This window comes from Pocillopora damicornis, chromosome 3, assembly GCF_964200805.1.
Source record: "Pocillopora damicornis chromosome 3, jaPocDami1.2, whole genome shotgun sequence".
Lineage (NCBI taxonomy): Eukaryota > Metazoa > Cnidaria > Anthozoa > Scleractinia > Pocilloporidae > Pocillopora > Pocillopora damicornis.
Genome location: NC_142672.1, coordinates 30,735,059 through 30,755,105, shown reverse-complemented (window position 1 = coordinate 30,755,105; position 20,047 = coordinate 30,735,059). Strand labels below are relative to the sequence as shown.

Sequence of the window (20,047 nt, the reverse complement as noted above, 5' to 3'; positions counted from 1 at the left end):
AAATTTCATCATTAATCCTACTTATGTGAGTGAGAAATTTCACAAACCATCCAACATCCATAGCCCAGTCGCAAGTGGGATACCTCACAGATACCGCTGTTTAAACTGCTACTGGTCAACAAACATATTCAGAGTTTTTAACATATGAAATAACTTAGATGATAAATTAAAAGTCTGCTTCTCCCTCAAAATTTTTAAAAACATAATGAAGAAACAATTTCTTCCTCAGCGGTAATTTTTTGGTATTATACATATATGTAATGGTAATAGGACCTAGTGGAGTCCAATTCGGTCTGAATCATGCGAGAAAAAAAAAAAAAGCTGTGAACGCACCAATAATATTTGAATAATTTGTAATTGTCATGATTAATTTTATTTTTGGTTGCTCGTGTACATGGCGACTAAAAATCTCCATCCATTCAGTCATCTCCTGATCCTGGAAGAAGGGGAATGGTGCACCAGAGGAAAGTTTGGGTAGGAAGTGAAGGTCTGCTGAACTGCCATCATTCCTTAAATGAAAAAACTGTAGAAGTAATCAAAAGACTTCAGGAAGAAACCTCCAAATTCGCTCAAGTTTAGAACTACTTAAGTCAAGTAGCTTTGAGAAAGAGATTGTATCTGCCATGTATCTTCAAGAGTGAAAATTTTGATTTCATCTAATATTTATTGATATACAATGTAAAATAACAGATTAATGTACATGTCCATAGATTTACAAGGAAAATCTTTGACCTCCTGCAGTGTTTCCTCAAAACAGTTTGAGAAATAAACTGCATTTGTTAATGCTGTTCTAGCTGTCTCTGTAAGATTGACTTGATCCTTCTGCCTGAGACTGCTACCATCAAGAAACCTTTGGCTTTTTGGCAGCACTAATGTCAATAGAAGAGGAGACAACTGATCCCTGTGCTCCAACTTTTACTGGTGGAGTTGCGGTTTTGACAGGAGGTGCTGGGGCTGCACTCACATCCCATTTGCTCTTCCTCTTCTTTGGTTCCTCTGCAACAAAAACACAATTGAAAGGAAATAAACAACAAGTACATAGTCATAAACAAAATAAGTAAATTCACTTTACAACCTAACACCAGAATGCATACTCTCCATACTGTTCTTCATAAATTCCTTAGGTGCTGACAAGGAGAATTTGTTTAACAATCAAGAGCTTTTTTAGTAGGTGATCATTTCCTTTTTTCTTGTGCCCTTAAATTTGCGATTGATGGGTGATATTGAAAGGAGAAATTAGATGCTAGTCACTCTAAGAGGTCACGGGGTTAAGAAGAAAGAGCTGCTCGACTTGTGATTTGCCTCAGAGAGCCATAGAAACAAAGTGTGGGGGGGGGGGGGGAACTGCACATATAATATTGCAAGAATCCTGTCATATTCATGAACAAAAAAGCCAAAAGCTGAGATACCTGCACCTGACTTTTTGGTCCCAGACACAAATTCCACCTTGAGGAGGAAAATAAATGACTTATTAAAAGAGCAAATACATGTAAACCTGTACAGGTGTTCTTCTTGCTATTGTCTAACAACTAAATGTATGAACAAGCACAATGCAAATCTAAATTCAATATGCGCAGTAGTAAGACACCACAGTAGAAGAGTTTCTTCACCTCTAAAACGGGAGCTATAAGTAATGCCATCAAAATTTCACCTAAGAATTTTTACATGCCACATTTAGCTGGTTGCTTAGTTTACCCTCTAACTCCAAGACGTGACTAACATGTAGCTGCTACACATTTCGATGTAAATTAGTTGTGAGAATTTGTTGTTTGATCAAGATGGCAACTTCTACCTGATAAGTTTGAGTACCAGTATTCCTGTTATTCAGCAAACAGGTACTGGGAATACTCAAACTTATCAGGTAGAAGTTGTTATCTTGATCTAACACCAAATTCTCACAACCAATTTAAATTGAAATGTGTAGCAGCTAGCAGGGAGTATGAACGATCAGATCTTGGCAGCTAAAGGGTTCACAAACACCCTAGTTCCTTACCTGTGTTCTTGCTTGCTTTGCTTTTTCCTTTTCTTTTCTCTCATAAGCTTCTTTCTGAGCTTTGGCTAAAAAAAAAAACACATACAGTGTATCAAATAATCAGAGGATAGAAGTTGACAAGGAACTAGTAAGATCATTGTGCATTGTATCTAGACAACATACATAAGCTTTCATAGTAAGACTCCTCAGGCCAACAGGTTGGATCGAACAAACTCTGTTAAGGAAGAGAAAAGATTTATAAACAATTGAGTCAGAAGTCAGGGGTGAAGAATAAATCATACGTATCTTTTTACTGTTGACATGTTTTGGGTAACTTACAATCAATTTTCTATTTAGCCTTGAAAACAAAAACATGTTAACAACAGGTCTACCATCACATTGTTTTTTTATGGTAATATACTCATTGAGAGTCAATACTTTTAAAAATCTGCATGACCTGTTTACCTTCTTCCTAATTATACAGGTGTATGGCGACAGATAATAAGTTCACTTCTGTAAGACAAAATGCCTACCTTTGGATAGTTGCTACCGGTTTCATCAATGTTGAGAAATTGCAAGAGCTTCTTATAAATACTGAAATCAAAAGACAATGAAAATCCATTGTATGATTCACAGACCTGTGTGTTTCACGACTCTCACAAAAGATGCAATATCACTGCTTACTCACCTTGGGTTTCTATAATCTTTCCTGTTTTGTATGTTGGTGTTTAAATCAAGCTTTTCTTGGTGTGTCTTTTCTAACAGTGATCGAATCTTATCCTGAGTAAGTAATAAAATTAACTGAAGTAAGGTTCCCTTCATAGCACAAGTATACAGTCCACCTTTACATAATAACCATGTTGCCATAAATAACACAAACTACTGCATACATGTATGTGGCACAGTTCTACTGAAATGATGCATTATGATGTTTTAAAGCTTGATAAAAAACCAGGACATGTTAATTATCCAAAAACCTATTTCAATCAGCATTTCTTTCACTCATTTCAAAAGCGCTTTTTCTTCTCTTGTTATAAGCCCCCCCTTCAGATAGAAACACCCTATTCATAAGCCTTCCTAAAACCTCATGGGAAATTGTGTGAGCCCATGGCTTATAAGCAGCAGTTTATGGTATTATCAACTTGATACCTGGAGAGCGTTGGAACACCGGCCAGTAGGTTCAGGTGGTAACTGCGGCATCTTGATGTCAGTTATTGAGTTTGATGTTTCTGTGGTGAGATCCTCAACTAACAAGTGTGATAATTAATTTCAAGAGAAATTTTAACATAAGTGTCAAAATCAATCCACTATCAGGCAGTCAGGTTTTGATTTGCTGTCTGTGATTAGCACATAACAGATAATGAAAAGGATTTATCATAAATTGGTTAAAAAAAGCCTTCTTTCTCCCTCTTTATCAGAGGTCACCTCAATGACTTGTAAATCATCGACTGATTTATAAATCTCAGAGCGAAAGTGATGAGCATGACAATTTCTGATTGTTTGTTTCTTTGGATCGTTTGCCTGGTGGTTTTTCAAGTGGTTGTTGTCCTCTCTACAAAGTACTTTGTATTTAAAAAAAACTCACCAATAGAATCATCTTTTTCTCCTGATTGCACCATTTCTGATGAGTCACTGATTGTCTGCAAGACATTCAAAGCAGAACCCAATGTAAGCGATGGTGAAAACAAACAAGGCCTGTAATTATTAAAACAAATAAATGAGTAAAACTGAAAAGTTAGAACTATATGCTTACCAAAGAAACTTGAGCAGTATTTTTTTCTTGAGAGGAATCTTCAACAGTAACATCTTTATCTATCACTGAAAAGGGTAAACAGAACAAAAGTGCTGTCACATAAAGATGTGGGACATAACATAAAGAAGAAAGATGTAGTATCATATTGATGGTACAGAGGAAACTGGTTTGTTATAATAGGGGTTTGTTACATCAAAAACCTCTATTGACAAGTTTGCGGAAAAACAACCAAATTGTTTGTTATATTGAGGACTGATTAATAATTATATTAAAATTTAAAAAAAATTTTATTTATTGTTGTGTGAAGTCATGCTACCCAATACATGAATTTTTGAGATCCAAACAATTACTGTAAATAACATTTGTGCTTTAATGACCATATGAAGCTACAGTACATTGTACAAGTCTGTACATGGCTACAGCACCTTGTTTATAAGGCACGGAGGACAAACTTCAGTGGAAGTCACAGGCAAATGGACAAATAATGATGGATTTTGATTCTAGTTGGTCGACTCGCATTTGTCTTTTGTCACCTGTTGACATTTGTTCGTTATAACAGGGCATATTGTATGTTTAGGCTTCTGCATTGCGTTCGTTATAACAAGGATTTTGTTATATCGTGGTTCATTAAATCAAGTTTCTTTCCCATATATTTTATTGTAACTTTGACTGGACTGAAGAATATCATCATTATACCAAGGACTTTGTCGTATAGTAGTTCGTTAAATCGAAGTTCCACTGTACCACATGTAATTAAACAGTAGATTAGTCCTAACAATAAATAATTCTCTATTTAAGCTTACAAAAACAATCATATTTTTGATACCTTTTTCATCACTGACAGTCTCTTCAACAGTCTCTGGGTCTTTATCAATTACCTAATAATATTAAAACAAAAACCAATAAGAACTGATATATAAAATTTAAACCTTTGTTTTCTACTTATAGTGCATTAAGAAAAAACTATAATGCTGTAATTTCAATGGATATAATTGTAATGTATGACAAGGACTCAAGCCAAATATTTTATTATTCTGCCCACAACTCAGTCAATAAGTACGTAATACATATACATATTCTCGTATTACCATGATAATCTGGCTTCAGCCCTGATGTAGTTGATAATCATATTTATATATATTTTTTAAATTCAATCTCTAACTCTAAACAATCATTAACTTCTTAATAAATCTCTCCAAAAATACCTCATCTTTAAGCTCTTCCCCTTTTTCTTCTTCATCATCATAGGAGACTAACCGAGCACCTAAACAAGCAAAACGCCACACAGGATATTGGTTGATTTGTTTTTAATAATAAATATCAATAATTTATTTAATTATAAATTTAACTGTCGTTTCGTTCAAAATACGAAAGTGCATTAAATCTACAATTACAATAATAAAATAAAATATTTTGATGAAGTGTTGTTCTGTCACTTTACAGAGTGCAATACATGCATGTGCCACGTTGCCATTGTGCAGTCATGCAACACAATTGACTGTGTTTGGTTCTCTGTTACAAAAGAGTAAAATTTTAATACTTCTGGACAATTTCAGTCTAGCAAAAACGGATGCAAATGGATGGTATGATCTAGAAAGTTATTACAACACTCGATTTCCATAAGATTAGTCAACTAATTTAGTTGAGGTTAAAACAGGCTTAAAAAAGAATGGGACGTTTCACTTTTTAAGCCAAACTCCCCAATGGAAAACACACTTCGGCACACAGGACCTGACCACAATTCTGAACCTAGAGATACACATTTCAAAGGAAAACGCCAAAGTACCGAAATTGCGATTCAATTCTGATTCGTCTGCGCATATGTTAATAAATGTATCGATCTCAGAGATTCTCCTCCCTTCCATGCATATCTAAAGATTTCATCATATATCTTGGCAAATCTTAACACAAGTCTTCCGATGGACTTACTTGTGTTAACGTACGCTGGGGAAACCGAAGGTCTCGCCGCAACAATCGGCTTGTTTTCCGGTTCTACTTCATCATCAGAGTCTTCAATATCACTCTCACCAAGTCCATAATCTGCCAGAGAGTTTAAGGACCCTATTCTTTGGTTATCCATAACAATTTTTATAATGCAGACGCTACAAAATGGAAACAATTTAAAGATGCATCATTGACAGCCCAGCCGCCATCTTGAAATTTTTGAGCATGTCTGTTGTGGAGCGCCTGCTGAACATATACCTGGCGCATGTAAGGCGAAGTGCGAGGTTAGGTCAGGGGTGGGGTAGGGAAGAAGGGAAGGAAGCAGGGTACGATCACGAAAGTATTGTAACGAACGCAGTTGACCTCTGTACTTTGTTGAAAATGTATCTGATGCATGCCTGGATCAGGGTCCAGGGATACCTCACGCCATAACCAGAAGCCGTTATCATTATACGTACAAGCAAAGCCCAAAGCAAAATCCGCATGCTAATTATTAAGTACTCCCGCGACAGCTGGGGAAGACATAGACTTAAAGCAATGTGCTGTTGACTCTCTTTTAAATACCACATAAAAATCATGGATTAGTAAAGTGCCTTTAATCTGGCAAAATAATATTTTCTATCGTACCAACCGCCCAGGAATATCCAGGCAGGTGCTTTCTGAAGTTCAACGTTTCATATCTCAAGTTTTCGGTTATGGACTTTAAAACTAAATGGCAATGATTTGAGACTGAGGCTGAACAGTCTTTCTTTGCGATTTGAGCCTGTAAACATTCTTAGCATGCTCTTTAAGTAGTGTGGTATAATATTTCAATAAATCCATTCAGAAGTGACCAGGAAACAACAAACTGAATTGTTCTTCAGTGTATCGTGCAATGAGAAACCGCATTTTTAATGTTAAAAAAATATATATTTTAGTATTCGTAGTATTCGGGTTAATTGTGCTGTTAGACCACAGTTCTACATTTTTATTGTACTTTCAATTACTATTCACACAGAAAAAGAAAAAAAAAGCAAAATATCTCTCAGTCTGGGTATGTTCTTCATATGTCCTCAAAATTTTGCTTAAACTCAGCCTCAACATCCTTATATAACAAAAAAACAAACAAACAAACAAAAAAAACAAAACAAAACAAAACAAAACAAAACAAAAAAGGATAAAAACGATGAAAATGAAATACAAGTCAGTGGGGGGCTTCTCATTGCCAGCGGGATATCAGACTGAAAGCTCCCATGTGAAGTCGTGGCAAGTGGTCAGCCAGTCCAAGATGGCGCCTAAACCTTAAAATATGCACGGCATCCGGAGATACGCGACAAAAATACATTGCATTCTCCTCAAGTCGAACGCAATTAGCATTTAAGGACGAAATATGAAATGACGTCCACGATCCACGAAGTCAAGGTTCACGCCTGTGGGGTCTGATCGTCCCGTGATACTAGTTCCAAGACTCCTCCCTTCCGCTGAGCTCAATCGTCATTCGAGACTCTGGGTCGAGTATAAATTAGAAAACACAGCAGCGGAGACGTAGTTTTCAAACGCAAACGTTTTGCTGAAACTTTGGAAGAAAGGTGCTGTTTTGGTGAGTGGTATACCTTGATTTGATCAGACAAACACGGATATGTCTGGAAGTGAAGAAAAAATTACGGTAGGTACAAACGTGGGATGACCTTTCATTATTTCGCTGCTTACGAACATCGGGCGAGCTTGCACTTCACACTTAAAAATGAGCTTGATAATCAGTACCTTACAAAATATCTCCCACAGCTCAACTTTATAAAGTGTAAGAACCGGCTATTTTCATTCAATACAGATTTGTCTTGAGTTTTTCTGTCGGCGGTCACGAATTTTTTGACGATTAGCGTGAGAGAAGGAATTTGTTGAACTCATGCAATCCACGATATGTCTTCAATGAGATGTCAGTTTTCTCGTCCCTCGTTTGCTTGTTCATCTTCAAGTTAAGTTTCAAGTTCATCAGTTGCAGCTATTTTCTTTTTATCTATAGAAGTTTTTATTTGTCAAATGCTGCCTTTTATTTGCTCCTTCACATTCCGTGATATTGACTAATTTCATACGACCTTGAACGACCTCGGTGTAGTTTTACTAACCCGTGATCTCAACACGTAGCGAATTTTTCATTCCATTATTGTACAAGTTATGTAATTTTTGCGTGCAAATGTAGAGACGAATATATCTTATTTCTGGAAAACGTTCACCGGTGACATTTTGCCACGCCGTTAGATTAGTTAATACTTGCTGTGACCTTTTTATTTTTGGCTACTGTGATGTCAACAATATTCGCGGGGAATGAATCTGATTTCTCGACATCCGTGCATCCTGGTTCCAATGTTCACAATTTAAGGTTAAAGTCTTGAGTCAGATCTTGAATAAATATTGGTGACAGTCAGGGCACACGAGAAAAGAACGAGGTGTAGTTTAAATTGTGAAATAGAACAAGATTAACCCCTAATCTTTATGGTACTTGAAGTGAGCTACTTATACATGAAAGCACTGTAAATTTAACCTGTTGGACTAGTACAGATGTCTTGTTTGTTTTAAAAAGTGAAAAGGAAAAAAAAACCAAAAAAACAAAAAAAACTAAGGTTCAGGAGAAGCTCATGTTCAATTAAAGAGTTTTTCTAACTTATGGACAAAGTTCAATGAAATTCATAATCTCTCAAGAAAGAGGGTAACTGTAACAAAGCTTAGCTTTATGAAGGTTTAGGTTATTCCAGCCATTATGGAGGTTTCTGTCTGTTAAATGCTAATTAGCTGAGTGCATGTCTATTTTAATGTACATACAGTTAGCAGTAAAAAAATTACGAGATACCTACAGAACTGGAAGGACAAAAGATGTGGAATTTAGAAGAGAGCAGCTGAGGAACCTCCTCAGACTTATGGATGAGAATGAAGAGGAAATTTTGGAAGCTGTTCACAAGGACTTGCACAAGGTTGGACTCTTCAAACTTCACTATTTGATTTTGGATTTAGGTTCCTTGCATTAAATTAAGGGCCTTAGATCAATTGCATTATTAGAGCTGCATGTTTTTGAGGAGGAAATGAATGGGAAAAAATTTGTCTTTTTTTGAGATTTCATTTTGCTGGTACCTGGTGGCCTCTGGTGGTCCTGGGTTCAAACCCTCAACCCAGTTGCTCCCTGGATTTGTTCTTGGTTTCCCGGAGTTTCGCTCCTGCGCTGCACTTTGTATATAGCCAACTGGTCTGCTTCTAGCTTGTGGGGATGTTTGTTTACAGTGTTTGTTTTAGCTTTGCTTTTATTGGCCCTGAACAGCCCCATTGGGTAGTGTTCAGTTGAAGTTATTATCAATATTGTAATTGTTCCAACTTATAACCAAGTACTGTGGTAATTTATTGTTTTTTATTTTGTGTTTGTTAGCCAAGAACAGAGGCTACCCTTGCAGAGATTTTGGTGGTGAAGAATGACATTGCTTATGGTAAGTTATCAACTAACAGAGCTACTGGTGGATCAAATTGAAAGGGCATCATAATGAATTAGTTCATAGATCAAAAGACATGTCACTGTACTTTTTGAAGTATACAGTTACTGTTAGTAGTGGATTGCAGAGTGGCTGCAAAGTTTTAGAAGACTTATATTTTGAAGTTTGCTTGTATGTTTCGATCATGGATCCTGAGTTCCAGTTATTATGCCCTATATGTGTATTTTTTTATTGTTCTAGCTTACAACCTTTTACATTGTTGGATAATGTAGGAATTGTTGGGTACCTCATATTGTGGACAATTTGGAAGGTTTTTATTGCTCTATAAAACTTGACTGTTGTGCAGTTCCTGATTTTCCCATTTTTGACATATGATAGTCTTTTAGATGCTCTTGGCTTTATTCAAGATGTGATTTTCAGACAGGAATATTTTTTTCGGCTGTAGGTGCCTTTTGTTACCCTGAGTGTTACTGTCCCAACAATAAATGATGGAAAATTTACTTCACTCAGTTGTCAAACTTTGTAGTAATAGTTAAATTAAAGTGTTTTCTTGGCATTGTTTTTAGTGGTTACATTAATATACAATCATGTACCTGTATCTATGAACATGATTTTTCTCCCATTGATAAGCTGTGACTGATTCTTTCAGCATTGAATCACTTATCAGAGTGGACTAAACCTGAACCACTTGACGTTCCTTTAGTGAACAAAATGGATTCTTGTTTTACTGTTAGTGAGCCATTGGGGCTGGCATTAGTCATTGGAGCTTGGAATTACCCAATACAGCTCACTATCATGCCCCTCATTGGAGCCATTGCTGCTGGTGAGGCTTAGTATGCTTATTTGATATAGGGCTGCAATGTTTGTTCAATTTTGGTGTGATTTAATGGGGTATACACTGGTTTATGCAGTGGGCTTGTGGTTAGGGTACCTAAGTTTGGGTCTTGAGTTGTGTGTTTGAAGCTGGAATGGGTCATTTTTGTTGTGTTCTTGGGCAAGAGACTTTGCCCTTACAATGCTTCCCTGCAGCTTGGATATGTGTGATAAGTGGGTAGCAGTCAACTGCTTGGGAAGCCACAAAAATACTGGGGTTAATCTGCAGTATATTAGCATCCTATCTAGAGAAAAAAATTAATAGCAATGATCCTTGTGGCTTCTTTTCATGGAAACCTGGATGAGCTATTGAGATCCTCAAAGATTTTGTTAAAGATGTTTTCAAGATGCTTATTAGGGTCCTCAAAAGTCCTGATGAAGATCTTTTGGGATCCTGGAGGACCCTTCAACAATTTTTACCAGGGCAGACTGAATGTTTTTCAAATGTGCAGTAGATATTCTCTTGAGTTGTCATACTGTTTGTCAGTGTCAGACCACCAATGGTATTCTAGAGTATTTTAAGGGTTATTCCCTATTGATTTAATAGCTTAGAGTCAACTACTTGACTAATGTGTGTTCATGGAAATATCCTTTAATAGGAAACTGTGCAGTCATCAAACCATCTGAAATTGCAGAAGCATCAGCAGAGCTTGTTGGAAAACTTATTCCACAATACCTAGACCAGGTATAGTGTACTTTGCTTCAAAATATTCATGACTTTTCTTTAACTGCTTTCGGAAAATGGAATCTATTTACAATCCTTCTGAGGCTTCTGTCAAGGCTAACACAATGGAGAAAGAGACAAGGGACTTTAACTGGTCAGAATTGAGGCTGTTAGGGTCTATATATGATGACAGTTAAGAGTAGACTTTAAAAGGGCTAGAGCCCTATCCATCCACAAAACTCCTATTCAAAATTGTGCAACTGTGTCATGATAACTAGTCTCTTAAATTTATATTTTTGGACGTGTGATTACATTACTTGTACAAATCAATGTAAATTTGAAATGAATTTTTTAGGAGTGCTTCACTGTTATCCATGGAGGAGTAGAAGAAACACAGTGTTTGCTGAACAAATGCAAGTTTGACAAGATATTTTACACAGGTGGAAGTGCTGTGGGAAAGTTGGTCATGCAAGCTGCTGCAAAGAACTTGGCAAGAGTTACTCTTGAACTGGGTGGGAAAAGGTATATATGAAACTTACAGTAACTTTTTGCTACCTAGCATCAGTATGCATATTCTCCATACTGTTCAATATACGTTTCCTTAAAAGGAAATGAGAGGGAATTTGTTTAAAAATCAATAGCTAATTTGGTTGGTGGTCATTTCCTTAATTCTTGTGACTGTAATGTTTTATACAGGCATGAAGTTGTTTGGAGATGTTAGATCTTAGTTGATCTAAGGGGTGGAAGAGTTCTATAGTTAGGTAAAGTTCTGGCCATCAAGGGAAGGGATTGGGATTCAGGCCTTGCCGAGTTTCGTTGTGAAGTTTTCATACAAAGGGAATACCAACTCAAACATATTTGTTAAACTTTAAACAAAATGTTATGCTCAAGACTTACAATTCATGTGTATAATTTTAACAAAAATTTTGACAGAAAATTGAAAGGAAAAGGTCTCAATAAAGTGGCAGTTCTGTTTGACCAAAATCAAGCTAAAAAGGATTCTAGTTTGGCTGAAATACATGTTCTGCCAGGCTGTATTTTGATAAGTGCTGGTACTTTTTATTCTATAGGCTGTAATTACATGTAATTTGTTTTACTTTAGCCCATGCTATGTTGACAAAGACAGTGACCTTGAGATTGCTGTCAAAAGAATATGCTGGGGAAAGTTTGCAAATGCTGGACAGGTGAGTTGTAACCATGTACTTATACTGTAATTGTGGAAAATGAACATGATGTACAAAGTGGTGTTGCTGAACATTTAAAATTTTGTGAGTGTTATTATTATTATTATTATTATTTTTATTGTTAATTTTTTTACTGAAGTTCCTTGAACTATATGTTTTTGTTTCTTTAGACATGTGTAGCCCCAGACTATATTCTGTGTCACCCGGACATCCAAGAAGCACTTGTTAAACAATTCAAAGAAGCACTGTTTGAGTTCTATGGAGAGGTAGGGCATACGTGTATGAGGTGAAGTCAGCAATGTTAAGTACAAAGCTGGTCGGAATAGAATTAAGGTTGAGTCATCAAGAGCAAACTTTTAATGTAGTTCTCTAGGGCCAGGCTGTCCAAAGCTTGGTTATGGAAACTCAGGGTTAGTGTGAAACTGATTTCATATCTGAACACTTAAATAGAAATTCATAATTTTCTTTTTGTGTATAATTTGACCATCAAATGCTCCAAAAAGAATGGAGAAATTGATTCCAAAAGGCTTTTGAATGAAGGACTAAAGGAACATTAGTTAAAATTTAACCTTGGGTTACTACAATTAGATTGGATTTAAGCAACAGTATTATATGGAGGTACTAGTAATCAACCTTGAAACAACTGTGACCAGAATGATTTTTAATTTGGCAAGAAGTGTCTTGAATGAAGTTCACTGAGTGGGGCTTCAGCCTTGTTGGTTAGCTTTAGTTCAGTTAGGTCTATATGATACTTTGTCATGGTCTCATGGATTTGTTTTTTGACTTCCCTTTTTTATTCTTTGTCAAGGATCCAAAAGAATCACCTGACTATGCAAGGATTGTGAATAACAGGCACTTCAAGTAAGATCACTGAATCGTCAGACTCCCTACATGTCCAACATTTTGTCTGTGCCACTTGGTCTACAGTATATTTATGTTACAGGATACCTGGCTTATGAAAAGATCAGGACATGAAATTGATAAAGTTGAAATTCAAAGATTTACAAAAGATTGTAATGGATATTTATTCTATTTAAATCATTATGAGAGCTCGGTAGCTTTTGGTGTTGTTAACATACATGTGAGAGAAGACAAAAAATGTAATTAGCAGATGCTAACTGCAAGCTGAAACAATGGACTGTCTTGGTGAAGAGTTTGCAGTTGTCTCTAACCACTTCCCTGTTTTTGCCGTATCATCTGCCGTGGAAACTACAACCTAAATGAGTAATTCTCTAGCCAACCTGTCAACAACTGTAATCATCATCAGATTTCAGTAATTGACAATGACTTGATCTTATTGCTGAAAAATTAATTTATTACTTGTTTTAGAAGAAGATGGAAGACCTTTTCTCTGAAACATAAATTATGACAACTGTCTTTTTTGACATAACTTTTGTGTTACAATCTAATGACACTACTTGTAAAACAAAGGAAACAAATGGAAGACACAATGAAGCAGTGCTTAGGCAGAGAATCATGAAAAGAATTATTGTTGCTATATACTTAATATCTGTCAAACAGTAATACGTCAATGATTTCCTGTTTACAGTCGTTTAAAGAGCTTGTTGAGCAGTGGCGAATGTGCAGTTGGAGGTGAGACAGACGAGAGTGAAAACTATATCTCACCAACTGTAATGATTGGTGTGAAACCAACAGACCCAATCATGGAAAATGAGGTGCGGTACAATCTCTTGCGTAACTTTTCAACCTGGGGCTCTTAGTATTAGGAGATGACCAGAGAGTCTTTGTTTAGGGGTACTCATCTAACCCTTTATAGCCCAACATCAGTATGTATATTCTCCATACTGCTCTCTATACATTTCCTAAGGTGCTGACAAGGAGAATTTGATGAACAACCAAGAGCTTCTGTAGTCGGAAGTCATTTTATGTATTCTTTTTAACCTTAATGTCTGATCAAGCGGTGATATTGTAAGGAGAAACTAGATGCTGGTCACTGTAAAGAGATCAAAGGGTGAACACGTTCAAAGTTATAGTCTCGTAGTGTTTGCTTGAGACTTTAATTTATTTTTGAAATAACACTGTTCAAGTAACGGCCAATCATCCCTCTTCCTCAAGAAGAGAATGAGGAACTGATTGGAAATAATATTCTACAAACACTGTTGTCATGGCAATGTCATTCGAGGCAAACATTGTGCGCATGAACCAGTTATCTTTTTCTTCACGTTTAAATTTTTTTTGCAGGTGTTTGGTCCGCTGTTGCCCATAGTTAATGTAGAATCTTTTGACGACGCCATAGAATTCATAAATGACAGGTAATCTTGAAGAAGTCTTCGTTTTAATTACATCTTCAGCTATGTACGTGTACATCAACCAGCTGAGACTGCCTTTTGCTGCTTCAGTGATGTACGTAATACTGACCCCATGATAACAGAAGTAACACAATGGAAGAATATTAGTAAAGAAATACAGAACGGTTTGGGCTTGTTACAGAGACTTTCTCTCGAAAGTCGCCATGGTTACTGCTGCTGATAATGGTCAAACTTGAACAATAGAAATATCGCGAAAGGAAGCAGAATTTATGTATCTTCTTAAACCTTTTTTTTAGCACGACTACTCCCCAGTGTGAGGTTTGACAAAATGGCTGAGGGCCCGTAAAGTAAGCGGGACTTTCGAAAGACAGGCACCTGAACCCCTGGCCAAGTGTCTGAGAAATGAATTACGAGGCCATAACATGGCAATACAATATTATTGTAAACGTAACTAAGGGTTTTTTTTCCTGGGTTGGTCGGTTTTCCTCTCTCTATCATTGCCATCACTCCAAGTTTTCGTCATACAAGTAAGAGCCACCTTACAGATGGGTATCGCTGAACTATGTATTTTGTTCCAATCATTGTTTATTTGTAGAGACAGGCCGTTGGCCCTGTACATCTTCGCTAATGACAAGTCCAAGATTCAGCGCTTCATGGACAGTACATCCTCGGGAGGATTTCTTGCGAATGATACAGTGGTACATGCTGGTGGTAAGTATAAGTTCAGTTTGCTAGTTTCGTTTGGGTTAAAATGATGGACCCCTTTTAAGTGTTTATGCTAGGCCGATTTTGAATTCTTGCACTAAAATAGCAACGTATCGAAGACACCTCGCATCTTGGACTAACATCTCAATTTATTTAGTAGAGCTAAATTCTCCTGGTTTTTTGCCTCTCCGGGCCGTTTAAAAGGCCTCGTATTTGACGGTCAAAAGGGATTTGAAAAAAAAAAAACTTTTTAAAGCTGCTCTGAAAGGGAAAAAACAGAGGCATTTCAATGTAATAACTTTTCATTTTACTTAATTGAGTTTTTCAGACCACGATTTTTTAAGCTATATACGTGATTTTTCCGTAATCACCGCACGTTTCTTCATAATTATTTCTTCCGTTTGTCTCACATGGTAAAGCATTTATAGGTTGGTCCGCCTGTGCTCTTAATATTGCACCATTCCTGTCTCCCATTTCTGCCCAATGTACAACTCTCCTCTTTTTAGCTCTAATGGCTCGATAAAAAAATCCAAATCTTTATTTTTTTTCATCTCCTGGTAGTTGAATCGCTTCCATTTGGCGGTGTTGGCGAGAGTGGAATGGGAAACTATCATGGCAAGAATTCGTTTGATTCGTTTTCGCACAAGAAGGGCTGTGTCATCAAGAAACAGGCCATGGAGTCGTTTAATAGGTATTAAACTTTTTTTTATATTCGTCCTTGTTTTAGCATTGACCAAAGAGGAGGAACGGAATCAGCATATTTTAAAACACTTCAACTGCAAGTGATCTGTCTCAATAAGAAGTGCTTTTCTACCCTTTGATATATTATCCTCTTGGATGTTTAGATGTTGTCATGTCTTCTATATGTTACTTATTATTCTTGTATTATTCTTATCAATCATTACTATCACCATTATCACTATTATTATTATTATTATTATAAATAGTAATAGTATTGTTTTCATTATCGTTTTTGTTTCTGTGTTCTTTTAATGTTGATGATGATGATGATGATGATGATGGTTATCATTATTTTTAATATTATTATATTACAGTACCTGACGGTCAAAATGCGCTTTGACTTTCGGCCAAATACTTACATGTAAAATGTAATTACTCGCTTCGTTTTTGATAACATAACGTTGGTAAAGATCCATCAACCATCAAACAGAATGTTCAAAACTGACGTTTTTACGTTTAGCGCCTTTCTGAAGGCGAACATTTGATTCATCAGAGCTCTTAATTCTCATCAGCTTCTGTTCACTCATTTGTTTGTCATTTTCCTGATAGCATCCGTTACCCGCCATACGAAGAAAAACGTCTTGCGTGGATTCGTTGGCTGATTGAAGCTAAGGAACAGTCGTACGAAAAGCTGTCGGACGTAGCGCCTCTCTTGCTCTCCGTTCCACTCGCTATGATTCACAAGGTTGGTATTCCTGTGAAGAACTTCAGATATTCTTATTATATAGCGCAGTAACCCGGCAAACTAGCTAAAAGTGGAAATTGAAAAAGAACACTTACATGGGAGTAGTTTTTTGCTAGTGAAAAGAGCCCCTGAATTTTAAAACGAGAGATATACGTATGCCGATAATTATAGCGGGGCAAGGGGCTCTTTTTTCCTTTTCTGCCACTAGACTTTAGCAAGCACCCAAACTGGAGCGTGCAGCGTACATCACCGCTTTTACTAAGCGCATCGATTGTTCGTTCCTAAGAAACCGCAATCTTTTTGGTCAATGCTATAGATCAGGAAACACTAATTTACCTGACGTATAATTGGCCAATAAACCAAACAACAATCAATAAACGTAAGAAAATCGGTGAGGAGTTTCTGCACAGACTCATACACAAATCAAATAGTGTCTGACAGCGGCAAAATGAGTGCATTTGCTCGACGGAATTGACGCGTTCGACGAGTGATTCCTGCGTTATTGAATTCCGTTGGGAAACAAACAGATCGTATATGATTGAATATTTCTTGTTTCTGTCCTCAGGTCATTGGACTACCGAGATATTTCTTGAAGTAGACGACTTGTGAAGAATTCAATGTCTCATTATCATTTTGTTTGTTTGTAGTTGAGGACATATAGTAACTTCCTTAGCAGTGTGAAAAAATAATTATAACCAAAAACGAAAATGGACATTTTCTTTGATGAGCTGTTTCCCTAATTTCCTCCTGCAGGCAGGAAATAGGAAGGTGGAACGTGGCAAGCTGAGAAATATGAAATTATATGTATCAGTGGTGAGGAAAATAATAAATCAATTCATTCCTGTCCTGTAGCTAAGTGCACAGGTATAAGCTTTGTGAAAGTGAAGGGCCTTTGTCCCCACTACCCACTCCTCGCCGGGGGGCGATGAAGTCACAGAAAGTGGCAGAAGACATTAAAACGAATACAACATATACGGTACTCGAGAGTTTCATATTGTGTTAAAAACACAGATGGCTATCTTTCCTTGCTCAAAATATACAAGTTATTCTTGATTCTTACATTTGATAAAGCGAAATATTTTTGCTACATAACAAATAAATTATTGACTAAGCTCGGTTCTTCGGTCAAGATGGCTAGATATAGACAAAAAGGGACTCGGCCCACTTCCAGCCATCTCGACCTCACGCTTGGTCAATAACGCATAAGTACTGAGTTTTGCGAGTGTTATCCTGTCATCGTGCAATAAGGAGTTATTAAAGATGTTGATTATTCCTGTCGTAATTGCCGGGCACGACATAAACAAAGATATTCGATCCCTATGCTCCGATGCTCTACTACTTGAATACAGAGAACTGTGTTGTGGGATAGGCCACTAGTAGGTTCTTCTGTAACATATCCTTGGAACTGATAGGATGAGCAGCAAATTTCCACATAACCCCGTCAAACAATAGAGTAGCCTTAACTGTGCTCTGTTCAGGTGTAAAGCACGCACGAAACGGCGATAGCACGAAAGAAGTGTGGGGAGAGACACGAGACGTAGTCGTGGGTGCACTCATCGATACTTGACACCAAAACGTCTACTAAGATATGTTTACACAATGTCAAGGTCAGTTCAAAGTCCAACAAACCTGACTCCAATGGAGGCCATGCGGAACTTAAACATAACCTTTCCATCGCCGCTCACGTGACGGCGTTCTCGACCCAATTTTTTATCGGTATTTTTGCTCCGCGCGCCGTTTTGAGATGACGTTTGCGTCCTCTTGCTAAATCACTCTATTGTCAAATGTGTAAAAACACCCTCAATTATTACATAATGATGCAAATCCCTAAAGGCTGTTGCCAGGCCCTGACGACATTTCTTTTTTCTTCCATCCACTTAAACTTGCAGGTATGTACACGTATTAAACGATATAACCATTAAACCGTGAAAAAAAGGTCCTCACTGTAACAGGTCTTTTTAATGAATTGCTGAAGCATGCCTTCTACACTACTCATGAAGCATGAAGGGTGTCGAGAACGCGTGTAGCCAAAAATCAATCAAATCAACAGTCTTCCCAAATTAAAATGACCGCAAAACACTACTGTCGTTAAAAGCCCCTGTTTGGAAACCCATAATAACATAATGCCGATTCTAAGGGAGTTTCCATGAAAATAACCCTTATCGCTCACTTCACAACACTATTGCCGACTTAAGAAGAATTATTTAAAATAAGGAAATTTCAACATCCAGCTTCTGTTTTGTTGAGATCTCAGAGTACAGTTTACTAGTTCCTCAAGAAACTGTCCTTGTTCATTTCTTTCAAAAGTTTATAGTATCAGCTTTGATCAAGCCGTAAGTACGTTTTAGTGTTAAAACCAGTACCAAACTCCACGTTCTGAAAAGCAACTGATATCCGAAAAGTGTGTTTTTATTTTCTTATGGAATCTAATTCAGTTCTGAAGCTGTTTGCTGCTCGTCACTTGACCGGCCCTTAGTTGGTTGAATTTTCTCCCCGTTACACCAGCATAAGAGTTTAACAAATTCCTTTCGAAAATGAGGATTTGTTGTAGCGTAAATCACGGGATTGATCGTGGCACTCATGAAGAGAAAAATGGTGACAAGTAGCTCCGTGATTCTGGGAGAAGTATCGGGAGAGAAGCGCTTCCAAAAAGCAAACACCCAAGGAGGGATCCAACAGAAAAGGAATCCAGCGGCAACATACCCTAAAGCTCGACTTATATTGATCTCTTTGGCAGAGATTCTTCCTGTGCCATTTGATGCATTCTGAAGCGAAGATGCCACGTTCTGCTGATGTTGCTTAATTTTGGAGAAAACTTTGCAGTAACTGAAGCAACCGACAGAGAGAGGCAAAACAAAGAGGATCCCAAACATGAGAAAATAGTGAATTATGCGATTTTCATTTTTAACAAAGGCTATAGAGCATACTGCATAACCAGGTATAAATTGAAACTTGTTCCAGCCTGTGAGTCGACCAACCAAAAGGTACAGGGAAAGGAAAAGCCACACGCAGCTCAGCCAAATTTTAGACCTAAGCGGTGAGAATACCCTGTTGTAGTGGTTTGTCTTAACAATCCGCATATAGCGGTTAAACGCTGTCAAAGCCATGGTTGCTGGGGTTACATATGTGGTGAATGCATCCACAAAACCTTGAATCTGGCATAAGGCGTCTCCGAAATCCCATTTTCCAATGATAAAAACAGCTGAAGCCAATGGCATTTCAACTGTTGCGCAAATTAGATCGCTGACTGCTAAAGCGATAATATAAAGATTGGTAGTTGATCGCAGGTTTGGGTTTCTGTACACTGCTAAACAGACCAGAATGTTTCCAATGACACTGACGATGTTCATTATGAGGAGTACACTTGTTCCAGTTATAACTGCTGCGAGGCTTCGGAAGGGTAACTCCATGTTGGACATTGCTCACTTTTGAATATCACTGTATCGATCAATTTCTGCTAAGCAATTTAGCCTGAATGTTTTATCTCTATACGGATACGGTTAGCACGACTGACAGCGCGCAAAGATTAATGTTAAACAGGAATTATGAGAACACGATATATAACTGATAAACAGGGAGACAGGTGTTATTTAGTGATATTTGCATATTTTCTTAACATCTAATTCAGCCTCCAACAAGAACAACAATAAGAACATGGATAGCAATTAAAAAACTGTGCCAATTATTTCTAGAAAAGGAATATAATAATCTTAACTAGTCTTTCTTAGATTGCAGTCATCACAATGATGTGCTGCGCTTGGTTTCAGTGAAAGAGTTCTAATGAGAAAAAGATCGACACCT

General features: G+C 37.2%; 4 protein-coding genes across 5 annotated transcripts in view; 2 read left to right on the top strand and 2 right to left on the bottom strand.

Annotated features, from left to right (window-relative positions):
• The window catches only part of LOC113680733 (EGF and laminin G domain-containing protein), a 438,917-nt gene that overhangs the window by 189,576 nt on the left and 229,294 nt on the right, over positions 1 to 20,047 (top strand). The gene's annotated exons all lie outside the window — the stretch shown is intronic.
• Positions 645 to 5,910, bottom strand: LOC113665100 (uncharacterized). Of its 2 annotated transcripts, none has more exons than XM_027180754.2 (12): positions 5,655 to 5,910; positions 4,931 to 4,989; positions 4,552 to 4,603; positions 3,726 to 3,790; positions 3,558 to 3,612; positions 3,122 to 3,219; positions 2,661 to 2,752; positions 2,506 to 2,566; positions 2,156 to 2,207; positions 1,994 to 2,058; positions 1,410 to 1,446; positions 645 to 996 (listed from the first exon to the last, which is right to left on the bottom strand). In XM_027180754.2, the coding sequence occupies exons 1-12, from the start codon at positions 5,803 to 5,805 to the stop codon at positions 842 to 844; spliced, it is 942 nt and encodes a 313-aa protein (XP_027036555.2). In that variant the 5' UTR covers positions 5,806 to 5,910; the 3' UTR covers positions 645 to 841. The 2 variants fall into 2 exon arrangements, with proteins under 2 accessions (XP_027036555.2, XP_089056838.1); XM_089200712.1 differs by having other exon boundaries at positions 1,416 to 1,446; positions 5,655 to 5,899.
• Positions 6,928 to 17,223, top strand: LOC113665085 (aldehyde dehydrogenase, dimeric NADP-preferring). The gene is made up of 15 exons (XM_027180737.2): positions 6,928 to 7,314; positions 8,471 to 8,617; positions 9,064 to 9,121; positions 9,774 to 9,947; positions 10,597 to 10,682; positions 11,017 to 11,183; positions 11,764 to 11,845; positions 12,016 to 12,111; positions 12,654 to 12,706; positions 13,395 to 13,521; positions 14,048 to 14,118; positions 14,711 to 14,826; positions 15,382 to 15,511; positions 16,111 to 16,246; positions 16,812 to 17,223. The coding sequence occupies exons 1-15, from the start codon at positions 7,288 to 7,290 to the stop codon at positions 16,842 to 16,844; spliced, it is 1,503 nt and encodes a 500-aa protein (XP_027036538.2). The 5' UTR covers positions 6,928 to 7,287; the 3' UTR covers positions 16,845 to 17,223.
• On the bottom strand, positions 18,190 to 19,784 carry LOC149049339 (histamine H2 receptor-like). The gene has a single exon (XM_089200710.1). It carries the CDS (start codon positions 19,663 to 19,665, stop codon positions 18,673 to 18,675), a length of 993 nt encoding a protein of 330 aa, XP_089056836.1. The 5' UTR covers positions 19,666 to 19,784; the 3' UTR covers positions 18,190 to 18,672.